Consider the following 13,234-nt stretch of genomic DNA (forward strand, 5'->3'; position numbering starts at 1 on the left):
AGTCAAATAGTTCAGCAGAGTAGAGAGACCAACTGGTGATTTATGACCCATGACCTGGTATTACTTGTGGAATTGCATGTTGTGTTATGAATATTTTTTTTCTAACAAGGTTTGGCCTAATGTTTCTGGTTGGGAACCTAAGTTTTAAAGTTGGGCAGCTTATGCCATTTCCCAGATCAGTTTTAAATGGTTGTTGGAAGTGCAATTGCTTTGGAGTACTTCATTTTAATTGATAAACTGGAGATCTAATTGAGAGAATTCCAGGCAGGTTAATATCTATATAGAAAATAAATTGAATTTGCATAACCATCCTTTTTTAAGCTGCATTATCTTATCTTTCAACTGTTGATTTAAATAGAACCATAAACTGGTGACAATTTGCACATAATCATACATACTATAATTGAAGAGATTTCCTCATTGTGCCATGATTATAAATACTAGTCCTAGTCGGGTTATAGTTATACAGCACAGAAACCGGCTCTTTAGCCAACATATCCATCCATTTTGCCTATCTACGCCAATCCCATTTGCCTGCATTAGTTCCATATCCATATCTTGCCATTTAGAGTGCATGTCTAAATGAATCTTAAAGGTAATGACTGCATCTCACTCCATTTCCTCTGGCAGCAAGTTTCAGAAATACGGTTAGAATTAATGAAAATTATAGGTAACATTGTTGTCCTGAGCACTTCAGCAAGATACTACTCTTTAGTTCAGGATGTCAGAATCTAGAGCTGAGTTAATTTTTGTCCACACACAATTGGGAGAAAGGAAAGTCTAGCTGGCATCTGCTCTGTCTATAGATGATCTTTCATTTGCTTTGTGGAGTACCTTTCCTGTCTGGGACTCAGAAATTGTGGTGGAGAAAAAATGGATCCAGATTACAGAAAATGTGAAAAATCTGCTCCAATCATTTGGAATTTCTTTTCTTAAACTGAATTGGATTGGCATTTCAAGTGAAATTGAAAGTTTGCTTCATAGAGGATCGATGCTGTTTGATCCAGCTAAGGTGTAATATGTTGCAAGAAACATCTTTGAAAAATGTCCTGAAGTGTGGAGACTAGCATTCTCTAGAACAGATTTTGCTCCACTGTTCAATGGAGGTCTTGAGTGGTCCAATTCTCTGCTTGAAAGTTGAATGTCCAAGTCCCATTCCAGAACTGAATGTTATTATGCCTTAATCAATGACGTGTTGTAATTTGATTTGTGTCTTTGGAAACAACTGTTTAAAATCTCATCTACGTAGGTTACTGTGAAAAGCTTGGAGAACAACAAGGAGTTTTCCCTCATTTCTTGGCTACCATGTCATCTTTCAACTAACATGAACAAAATAACTTCACAGATTATTAAATCTAATTTGTTGTTTCCAAGTCATGTGTGCCTATTTGACTGATGTATATCTCTGAGACTGACTGTAACTGAAAAGTAATTCACTTTTGTAGTTGTTTGTATAATGGGGAAATATATCATGAGGTACCTAATTAACATAGATTCTATCTTTATTAAATATATATTATTTTGCGTCCAAATTTTTGGAATGATCCATCTTAGTGATCTCTGCTTAAGGTTTCTATTCACTAAGACAAAATTCACAAATGCTGCAGAATTTATGTTTGAATTCCCAAGTTGCATATGGGGAATTTGAGCATTTACTTTGGCAATTTCCCTTAAGCACAAGGTCAGAACCATTCTGTGTGCAGATGTTGGTTTAAACCGAAGATAGACACATAAAGCTGGAGCAACTCAGCGGGTCAGACAGCATCTCTAGAGAAAAGGAATAGGTGACATTTTGGGTCAATATAGAACCGTTCCTCCTCATCTACCAATCATTTGGAAACAAGCATTTCAATATTGTGACAGTGCCTTGATGGGAATGTCCAAATTCACTTGCAAAAGGGGTCCCATGTTTAACTTGGGTCATGAAAATGAAAACCAGCATGCTGATCTTGGGGCAGCCTGCCTTATTATTAGGAACCTGGGAGAATGGTTATGTATTTTGATCACCAATATGTTTCAGTTTTGATGAATAACGATTGTCTAGTTAGCTATTGGTACAATTTAGCTGAACTGCCAATCATTTATTTTTATTATTGGGCTAATATTATTTTTTCTTGGATATTTATATTTTCGCTCACACAGTTCTGTACAGTTTATTCAGTTTGCTTTCAACTTTCTGCAGAAATTGAGGAAAATAAATGTTAAGCAACTGAAATAATAACTTAACTATGAATTGAATCTGCTTCAATTCTGTGTTGTGATGTATGATACAAAAACATTTTTTTTCCAGAAACTAAATCATAATTTTTCATTGCGTCAATTGTTTGTTTGAAGGAAGATCCTGTTATTGAAATTAAGATAATGCAGCCAAACATCATCTACTCTTGGTTTGCAGCAGTTCATTTGTGTTGTTGCATGAATAGTTTGTAGTTGGCCTGGTCCACTTTGTTTTTGTATGTCATGACAATTATCTGCCAAAATACAAGGTTTGATCTAGTCATGTATGTATCCTTGGCAATTTATCATTTGCCCTTTGGATGTGTGTGGAAATGTCAATCACGATATCTCAATCAATTCATTTGACCCCAGTTTTCATCAAGAATTTCAAGTTTTAATCTTTTTTTTTCTCTCTTGATGCTACCTACAGTGCTCCCCCTGGCCAGATAATGCATATGTGAACAGCAGTCCCTCAACCACTCCAGTATTTGCACCAGTACAAGTTGGTGCTTGCAGTGTTCCTGACAGGTATAATGATGTTGATAAAGTTTAAAATTGCTGCATTAAGACTTCATATAAATATTAATCCTGCTATGCTTAACACGTCAACAATTGGGCAGTACAGATGTCTAGCTTTAAGATCTTTTCCTTTTTTAATAAAATGCATGAAGTTGGAACTGCACCTCATGAATGCTGTTGTTTTGCAGTAACTCCTCTTCACCAAATCATCAAGGAGAAGGGACACCGCAGTGTGTAGTGGAGGTATGTGTCTCCCCACAGCAGTAGAGATAGAAGATTACTCTAGTATAAGAAAATAACTGCAGATGCTGGTACAAATCGATTTATTCACAAAATGCTGGAGTAACTCAGCAGGTCAGGCAGCATCTCGGGAGAGAAGGAATGGTGGACAGTTTACCTTTATCAAAAAGTAAATCATAATTTTGGCTTTCGATGCAATATCTTGTCCAATTTTTTAAACCGTTAATTTTAAAATGGAATAGATTTTCCTTATGAATGTGAGGTAAGATATGTGGTCTCTGCACAAACTGGATTAGTTACAATTGGAAAGACAGCTTTCTTTTGCAAAGCTTCATGCAAAGAAAAGCTTGAGGTTATAAATTGTTGAACTAGGAATATAGTGATATATAGAAAATATTCAGCTTTTTATACAATATTTCTCCAATAGCTATTAAACGTTTAAATTTATTCTGAGTGTATTAAGAATCTTGATCTGGAAATTCTTATTATTGGAAATCTTTGAAATATTGAGGTGTTGTACTTATATTCTCAATTATACTCTTTTTGTAGAGAGTAGATCCACAGTCGTTCAAACAAATGGCAATTGCTTTTCACATTGGGACATTCCTTTTAACCTGTCATTGAAAGCAAGCATGCAGGTGCAGCAGGCAGTGAAGAAAGCGAATGGTATGTTGGCATTCATAGCAAGAGGATTTGAGTTTAGGAGCAGGGAGGTTCTGCTGCAGTTGTACAGGGCCTTGGTGAGACCGCACCTGGAGTATTGTGTGCAGTTTTAGTCTCCTAACCTGAGGAAAGACGTTCTTGCCTTGGAGGGAGTACAGAGAAGGTTCACCAGATTAATCCCTGGGATGGCGGGACTTGCATATGAGGAAAGACTGGATAGACTGGGCTTGTACTCGCTGGAATTTAGAAGACTGAGGGGGGATCTTATAGAAACATATAAAATTCTTAAGGGGTTGGAGAGGCTAGATGTGGGAAGATTGTTCCCGATGTTGGGGGAGTCCAGAACCAGGGGTCACAGCTTAAGGATAAGGGGGAAGTCTTTTAGGACCGAGATGAGAAAACATTTCTTCACACAGAGAGTGGTGAGTCTGTGGAATTCTCTGCCACAGAAGGTAGTTGAGGCCAGTTCATTGGCTATATTTAAGAGGTAGTTAGATGTGGCCCTTTTTGCTAAAGGGATCAGGGGGTATGGAGAGAAGGCAGGTACAGGCTACTGAGCTGGATGATCAGCCATGATCATATTGCATGGCGGTCGGTGCAGGCTCGAAGGGCCGAATGGCCTACTCCTGCACCTATTTTCTATGTTTCTAACCAAAAGTATTTCTGGCAGGATCCACGTATACTTCTTTTATTTTAAGTAGATGAATGATATGTTATGGCAAATTTTGGATTCAAGAATATCTTCAGTTAGCAACATGATTCTTGTGCATGGATCAAAATGATGTTTTGATCAGAGATCACCCAGAGAGTTGTGAATCTGTGGAATTCTCTGCCACAGAAGGCCGTGGAGGCCAATTCACTGGATGTTTTCAAGAGAGTTAGATTTAGCTCTCGGGGCTAAGGGAATCAAGGGATATGGCGAAAAAGCCGGAACGGGGTACAGATTTTGGATGATCAGCCATGATCATATTGAATGGCGGTGCTGGCTCGGAGGGCCGTATGGCCTACTCTTGCACCTATTTTCTAAGTCAGAGAATAAGTGTTCCCATGATGGCATTACATAGTAATTCCGTTTACAAAGTATAATTCTGTTTTTGTAAAATGAATTTGTTTGCTTGAATTAAATTGGAGTTTATTCAGCAGCAGAGTTCCAATTCATGTTTGGAGTAATGGAGAAAAATAGGCTTTTTCCAGGCTTCATAAATTTAGACAAAATGTACCAAATCGGGGCTTTTCCATGAAATGTTTTGGTGGTGGAAAATATTGTTTGGAATTTAGGGTTATGAAATAATTTTAAAATATTGTGCAGTTTTGGTCTCCAAATTTGAGGAAGAATATTCTTGCTATTGAGGGCGTGCAGCATAGGTTTACTAGGTTAATTCCCGGAATGGCGGGACTGTCATATGTTGAAAGACTGGAGCGATTAGGCTTGTATACATTGGAATTTAGAAGGATGAGAGGGGATCTTATCGAAACGTATAAGATTATTAAGGGGTTGGACACGTTAGAGGCAGGAAACATGTTCCCAATGTTGGGGGAATCCAGAACAAGGGGCCACAGTTTAAGAATAAGGGGTAAGCCATTTAGAATGGAGATGAGGAAAAACTTTTTCAGTCAGAGTTGTGAATCTGTGGAATTCTCTGCCTCAGAAGGAGTGGAGGCCAATTCTCTGAATGCATTCAAGAGAGCTAGATAGAGCTCTTAAGGATAGCGGAGTCAGGGGGTGTGGGGAGAAGGCAGGAACAGGGTACTGATTGTGAATGATCAGCCATGATCACAGTGAATGGCGGTGCTGGCTCGAATGGACTACTCCTGCACCTATTGTCTATTGCTTTGCTTGATGTGGTGTTTTAGAAGCAGAACTTTGTGCGAACATTTTTTTTACTTGTCAGCATCTATCCAGAGAGAAAACGATAAAATTTCAGATCGATGACCTTCACCCATCAGGTTTTCCCCTTTATCCGTCGTCGATGATTTTAAAATAAGTTGGGAACAAGGTGCTTGATCCTTTTTCTACTGATGCTACCTGATTTGAGTATATCAATAATTTCCAGCACATGCATTTCTCATTGAAAATTAAAAAACTGTTTTTAGCTGGTTACAAGGACCTGCAGATGCAGGCTAGCTTTCAGTTAGCTATGTTAAAAATGCAAAACTATTCCTTTCTATTGCGGCAGAAGGTTACATTTTACTGAGGACAATGAAAATGCTTCAAAGCATAGCTGCTTGAGATACTGAAAATATGACTTTTTTTAATGCTGAAGCTGGTTGAAATACTGATACGGTCTGGGAACATTTGTGGAGAAATGATCCATTAGTATTACAGAAAAATGTCCTTCAATTAGAATAGTGAATCCAAAAGCAATGGAATCCTTAAAGAAAACTCTGTAATTTGAAGCCAAATTTACCAAGTTTATCTGTAGATTTTGTAAAGTTATACCTGTATTACTCCACCAACTTCATCCACCCTTTTTCCCCCCTCCGATATCGTAACTTTCCATCTTTTTTTTGCAAACGTGCTGAAATTTTAAATTTACTTGGCAGGAGCAGCTGCTGAGTTGAATTTTCAGACACTTTTTGGTGGAATTTCATGTGTCTTGACAGAAGCCCTAGGTCCACATTTGCCATTTGAAGTTATCCATTTTACTTGACCTGTATACGATATTCTGAATCCAAAACTGTCTAGTAGGGATAATTACATCATCAGATTCGTGAGACACTATATAGACAATAGACAATAGGTGCAGGAGTAGGCCATTCGGCCCTTTGAGCCAGCACCACCATTCAATGTGATCATGGCTGATCATTCTCAATCAGTACCCCGTTCCTGCCTTCTCTCCATACCCCTTGACTCCGCTATCCTTTAGAGCTCTATCTAGCTCTCTCTTGAATGCATACAGAGAATTGGCCTCCACTGCCTTCTGAGGCAGTGAATTCCACAGATTTACAACTCTCTGACTGAAAAAGAATTTCCTCATCTCCGTTCTAAATGGCCTAGTCCTTATTCTTAAACTGTGGCCCCTGGTTCTGGACTCCCCCAACATTGGGAACATGTTTCCAGCCTCTAACGTGTCCAACCCCTTAATAATCTTATATGTTTCGATAAGATCCCCTCTCATCCTAAATTCCAGTGTATACAAGCCTAGCTGCTCCAGTCTTTCCCACGTAGAAAACTATGCTGACTATCCTTAATCAGCCCTTGTGCATCTAAATATACATATATCATCCCTCAGAATAGACTCTGGTAGCTTTCCGACTACAGATGTTATACTCCCTGGGCCGTAGTTCCCTGCTGCCCTTCTTAAATAGAGGCACAACTTTTGCCACCTGTTGGTTCTCCGCACCTCACCTATATTTTATGATGACTTGTATATCTCGGCCAAGGCACCTGCAGTTTCCTCGAGCTTCCCACACTGTCCTCAGATATATCCAATCAGGCCCAGGAGATTTGTCTACCTTTATACACGTTCAGGACCTTCGGCACCTCCTCGACCATAATACTGACAGCCCTCAAGACACTTCCATTGACTGCCCCAAGTTCCCTGGTTCTCATGCCTTTCCCTGCAGTAAATAGAGAGGAAAACAGAGTAGATGAGGTTGGAGGAGGTGCACGTGAACCTCTGTCCCTGCATATTTGCAATCGTGGTTTATTTTTTGACGCCACGATGAGTTGCCATATAGCCTTGTATCCACATCACTAAGCTAGCTTGTTTCCACATCTAACATCACTCGACACTGTCCTTGCACCTACTCTGTTGTGACTTGGTTAGCTCTAGATGTGGTTATTCTTTGATGATTCACCATAAACAAGGACATCCAAAAACTACCCTGCCTATATGGTGACTTTGAGTAAGCCTCTCAACTACCATCTATTTGCTCTACGCCTAATGTTTCCTTGTGGACAGCAGCTGATTTATACCTTGAATATAAAACCATCCTCTTAACTTTCTCCATGGCCTTACTCCTCCATTGGTCCTTAAAATCATGTTGTCCTGGAATCCAAAATAGTTCATATAATTCTGTCCATTTGATGATTTCAGATTGTAACTATTTCAACATTATCGACATTATGAAGATATTCTTTTTAACTAAAACATTGGTTAGCTGTGAATCATATTTTAATTAGGACTTGGCAAAACATCCTAAACAACATTATATGTTCTGAATAGTTTGGAAATCTTTATTGTTTTACAGGTTAACTAAAAAACATCACATCTTACATTATTTTGTCTTCGTCATATTTTCTGACTTCATTGTGCTCTTTAGTGGATAGTTTTGCAAAAGCATGAATCTGCCACCTTGTGCTTTTCTTTCTGCATTTCAAATCTTAAAGCGGTACAATTAATCAGTACCCCAATTAGCAGAACATTTTCTTAATTTACCACAAATATTTCTCCAAATGTTTCCATGTAACATCTCTCGACCAACTGGTTATATCATCAAGGTTCGTGATTCTTTAAACAGATATCCTGACAAGTTTAGTTTAGCGATACAGCACGGTAACAGGCCCTTCGGCCCACTGAGTCTGCACCGACCAGCGATCCCTGCACATTACCACTGTCCTACACATACTAGGGACAATTTACATTTATACCAAGCCAATTAAACTACAAACCTGCGTAGGAAAGAACTGCAGATGCTGGTTTAAATCGAAGGTAGACACAAAATGCTGGAGTAACTCAGCGGGTCAGGCAACATCTCTGGAGAGAAGGAATGGGTGACGTTTTGGGTCGAGACCCTTCTTCAGACTGATGTTGGGGGAGGGGCGGGACAAAGATAGAATGTAGTCGGAGACAGTAAGACTAGTGGGAGAACTGGGAAGGGGGAGGGGATTCAGAGGGAAAGCAAGAGGTATCTGAAGTTAGACAAACCTGTATGTCTGGAGTGTAGGAGGAGACTGAAGATCTCTGAGAAAATTCACGCGGTCACGGGGAGAACGAAAATTCACGCGGTCGGGGTCGAACCCGGGTCTCTGGTGCTGCGAGCGCTTTAACGCAGCAACTCTACCGCTGCACCACCGTGCCATGCTTCTCATTGCAAAAAAAGCACAAGAAACAACTATTCCTATGAAGGTGATCTTGCAAATGCTGCCACTTCAATGAAAAATAGCTGTCAACGTAACACATACTCTCATCTTTCTGGATAAAACATAACCGAAAATGGTTATAAGTATGATATTATAGCCCATGAGCGTTCAGAATATTTTTTGTTCACTGTTATTTATATGTGTATTTTAAAATCTGGGAGGAAGGTTTTTAAGAGCAGGTGGATGATACAATCCGACACCTGAATGACTTGCTCTACACATTGTATATTTGAATGAGCTTGTGGCAGAAATGACTTGATGTGACAGCAGAATAAATGAGAGCCCTGATTACATTTTTTTTAAATGTCACCTTTTGTGCATAACCTCCCTTCCTCCCCTCTCTCTTCCCACCCTTCTCCCTCCAGCAACTCTGTCCGGCAACAACAATACAGGAAGCTCAACAGTGGCTGCACAAGAATAGATTCTCGACGTACACAAGATTATTTTCAAACTTCTCAGGTATTGATTGCTGCTCTTTGCATTTAAAAAAAATGTAGTTAGCTAGTATACTTATGCTGTAATAAATGTGAAATGTGTTGTGACACTTCTGGACCCGTACAGAATTGAGTTCCCATTCTTAAATCTTCAGAAATGCACATCTGTTTTCCCCCAGTGAGAGTTGCAGGTAGTGACCTGCAGGCTGTAGGGGAGTAGGAATTGAATACTGACATGGCATAGCAATGATTAGTTCACTTCTATCTTGCTTGGAACTGTGATCTGAGGAAAAAGATGGGATTTAAAAAATGACACCTGAGTTCCAGTAAATGACAGAATATGTCCACGTTGAGAAAGTAGTACAATTTTTGCTGCTGAATGTATTGCAAATGAATAATAATAATAATAATATATTCCTTTACTTGTCCCACACCGGGGAACTTTACAGTGTTACAGCAGCAAAGTGGATAGCAAGAGATCATTCATTACAAATAAAAGTAAAGACAAGGATAAATTGTCATCATATCTGTTGTGTAAAATTCTGTTGTATGAATAAATACAAAAAAAGACAAGGAATCCATAGTAAGTTGTCATGTCTAAAGGGCCTGTCCCACTTAGGCGATTTTAAGGCGACTGCCGGCGACTAGGCTGTTGCCGACAGTTCGCCGGGTGTCGCGGGCATGATCGTGAGGAGTCTTCCAAGAATCGTAGTGGATCTCAGCGCGTCGCTGAGAAATCATCCGGAGTGAAATTTCTCGGCGACAGCTGGCTTGTCGCCAGGTATCGTTGCTTATTGCGGGCGCTGTCGCCTGCTGTCCCCAGGTTTGCTAGGTTCTCTAGATGCACTTAGAAGCACATTATATTAAAATAAGTAAAGTCATTTCAAAATACCATAAAATGCTTGTGTTTAACCAATTTATTTACCGTCAGGACATTTGACAGGTAGATTAGAGGCGGCAGTTTGACGGTCAGGTAAACGTGGGAATTTTGCGATGTTTATGGCCATCAGCCATTACATTTAAATTGGGCTCCCAATCCAGATATGCAACCCAGACACCAGATATGCATCTCCCGTACATTTTCAAAGAATGCCCACACACTTTTCACAAAAATCCACTTAACCACTTTTTAATTTTTTTTTTTTAATACAGCTATTAGTAAACTGGAAGTAAATCCAGTTTATGCCTTGTTACAGTGAAGCTTGGTTTTTAAGTAACCCATACAAGATGTTATAGTTCAAAACTCTCAAGTACTTACCGACTTGTCAGTGATTTCAGCGAAAATTAGGACGCCGGGGAAGCATTGACAGCGTGGGAATTTTGCGACTCAGCATTGTCGTGGTCATTGTCGTCGGGCAAAAGAAAAGTTCGGCGATCTGCTACGACTTTGACAGTCGCCTTAAAATCGCCTAAAGTGGGACAGGCCCTTAAGTCTAAACATTGAAGTAATTTTTAAGTTGTGTTAAAATTCTATTTTCCTTTGTTTAAGTACAGCTCGACTCTTTACACCGGTGAAAGCTTCATAATTAGTGTCATTAATTATTCTTTTCCCAGGTTCAGATTTATTAAAGTTGACTCGAGATGATCTTGTGCAGATCTGTGGCTCGGCTGATGGGATTAGATTGCTAAATGCACTTAAAGCTAGGTAACTATTCAGAAAACTCTTGGGCTTGATTTTTATGCAAATGGAGGTGCCTACATGTCATTGAAAGGTAATGGTAATTGAAATCAGTGCAACCTGTCTGTATTTTTGAATATAACATTAACAGATTTCATATCTGCCTGTGCATGAGATCCTGCAACTATTACATGCAACTGAAGTGACTGCACCCATGTTTAACCTCACCTTTTCAGATATGCCTGGCAGATATATATTGAATAATCCCATATCTGTCTTGGTACTATTCTGAAGTAGTTAACTCTCCAAACCATTCAATACTCTGATTCTTAAAAGAATGATACTGAGAGTGTTATTTTACAAATTTTTGATATGTAGAGATGGAACATTAGAGTTTCCACTCTGTTGATGTGAGTCTTGCCAAACTATTGTCCCTTTCATCGCTGAATACTTGTGCTTTGTCCACCAAGACCTGCTGGATCTCCCAATTGCCAACCATTTTAACTCCGATTCCCACACTGATCTTTTGTTTGGGGCCGTCTCCATTGCTAGAATGAGGCCACATGCAAAATGGAGGAACAGCATCTGACATACCACTTGGGTAGCTTGCAACCTAATAGTATGAACATTGAATTCTCTAACTTTAGGTTACTGACATACAAACTTTTTTTTCCATCCTTCCCTTTCCCAACCCATACCTATTCCCCGAGCTGCATCTGGATTCGTACCCACTTTTCACCTTCCCCTTTCACCTACATTCCTTCCTCTGGCTAAAAAAATCAGACCTCTTCTATCCTTATCTCACACTTTCTGTCTTCGTCTCTGACCTTTTCATCTCTGGCCTTTCTTTCTCTTATAACTCCCCCACCACTACCACCACCACCACACAAACTCCCCCAAACCGCAATCAGTCTGAAGAAGGGTCCCGACCCAAAACAACACCTATTTATGTTCTCCAGAGATGCTGCCTGATCCACTGAGTTACTCTAGCACTTCCTTTTTGTGAAAACCAGCATCTGCTGTTCTTTGCATTGGAACAGGAGCAACACTTCAGAAATACATCGTTGGCTCAACAGTGATTAAGATGACGAAGGTATTCACAAAATGCTGGAGTAACTCAGCAGGTCAGGCAGCATCTCAGGAGAGAAGGAATGGGTGACGTTTCGGGTCGAGACCCTTCATCAGACTGAAGAGTCTTCTTAAGATGAGATAATTGCACCTTCTAAAGATGACGAGTTAGTTATCAAAACTGATATATAAATTTGTCTTTGTGTGATAGAAATATTTTGCAGAGGAGGTAATTGTGTTCATCGCATACAAAAACTGACTATAATCCCACTTACCAACTCTTGATCCATAGCCTTGCTGGCTGTTGAAGGTCTCAGGTATAAATGTGTTCTACATGTTAACTTAACTCTATGTGCTCTGGATACTAACCTATTTGCACAAGGAAATAAATAAAATAGGTGTTAGTGGTTGTCAAGAATTATAGCAGGTGCTTGATCAAGTGGGCCAAGGAATGGCTTATTGAGTCTAATTCAAATAAATGTGAGGTGCTGTGTTTTGGGAAATCGAACCAGGGCAAGATCTTCACAGTAAATGGTAGGGCTTCAGGAATACAAGTACACAGCTCCCTGAAAGTGGTGTCGCAGGTAGATAGGGTGGTGAGGAGGCTTTTGACACGCTGACCCTCATCAATCAGGGAATTGAGTGCAAATGTTGGAATGTTAGAAGGATGAGGGGGGATCTTATTGAAACATATAAGATAATTAGGGGATTGGACACATTAGAGGCAGATAACATGTTCCCAATGTTGGGGGAGTCCAGAACAAGGGGCCACAGTTTAAGAATAAGGGGTAGGCCATTTAGAACGGAGATGAGGAAGAACTTTTTCAGTCAGAGGGTGGTGAAGTTGTGGAATTCTCTGCCTCAGAAGGCAGTGGAGGCCAGTTCGTTGGATGCTTTCAAGAGAGAGCTGGATAGAGCTCTTAAGGATAGCGGAGTGAGGGGATATGGGGAGAAGGCAGGAACGGGGTACTGATTGAGAGTGATCAGCCATGATCGCATTGAATGGCGGTGCTGGCTCGAAGGGCTGAATGGCCTACTCCTGCACCTATGTCTATTGTCTATAAGACATCAGGGAGGCTGCACTGGGAGTCTTGTTTTGGGCACCCTGCTAAAGGAAAGATGCCTTTAAGCTGGAAATGTTGCAGAGAAAACCTCCAAGGATATTGTCAGGACTCGATGGCCTGATCTATAGGAAATGATTGAGTTTACAAGGACTTTAATTGGCTGACACAAAGACAGGTGGAGGGGCAGGTAGTGTAGAGGAAGCAGGGACTCTGCAGAAAGACTTGGACAGGTTGGGAGAGTGGGCAAAGTGGCAGATGGAATACAGTGTAGTAAACAGTTGTACAGGGCCCTAGTGAGACCGCACCTGGAGTACTTTGTGCAGTT

At 40.1% G+C, this 13,234-nt stretch overlaps 1 protein-coding gene across 3 annotated transcripts in view; it reads left to right on the plus strand.

Moving 5' to 3' along the window:
* The window catches only part of LOC144592949 (upstream-binding protein 1-like), a 58,529-nt gene that overhangs the window by 32,361 nt on the left and 12,934 nt on the right, over positions 1-13,234 (plus strand). For all 3 annotated transcript variants that reach the window (XM_078398310.1, XM_078398312.1, XM_078398311.1), the window contains 4 exons: positions 2,648-2,745; positions 2,925-2,979; positions 9,091-9,184; positions 10,714-10,804. In XM_078398310.1, the coding sequence (XP_078254436.1) occupies positions 2,648-2,745; positions 2,925-2,979; positions 9,091-9,184; positions 10,714-10,804 (338 nt within the window). The remainder of the gene's footprint in view (positions 1-2,647; positions 2,746-2,924; positions 2,980-9,090; positions 9,185-10,713; positions 10,805-13,234) is intronic.

Source organism: Rhinoraja longicauda, chromosome 4 (assembly GCF_053455715.1).
Source record: "Rhinoraja longicauda isolate Sanriku21f chromosome 4, sRhiLon1.1, whole genome shotgun sequence".
NCBI lineage: Eukaryota > Metazoa > Chordata > Chondrichthyes > Rajiformes > Arhynchobatidae > Rhinoraja > Rhinoraja longicauda.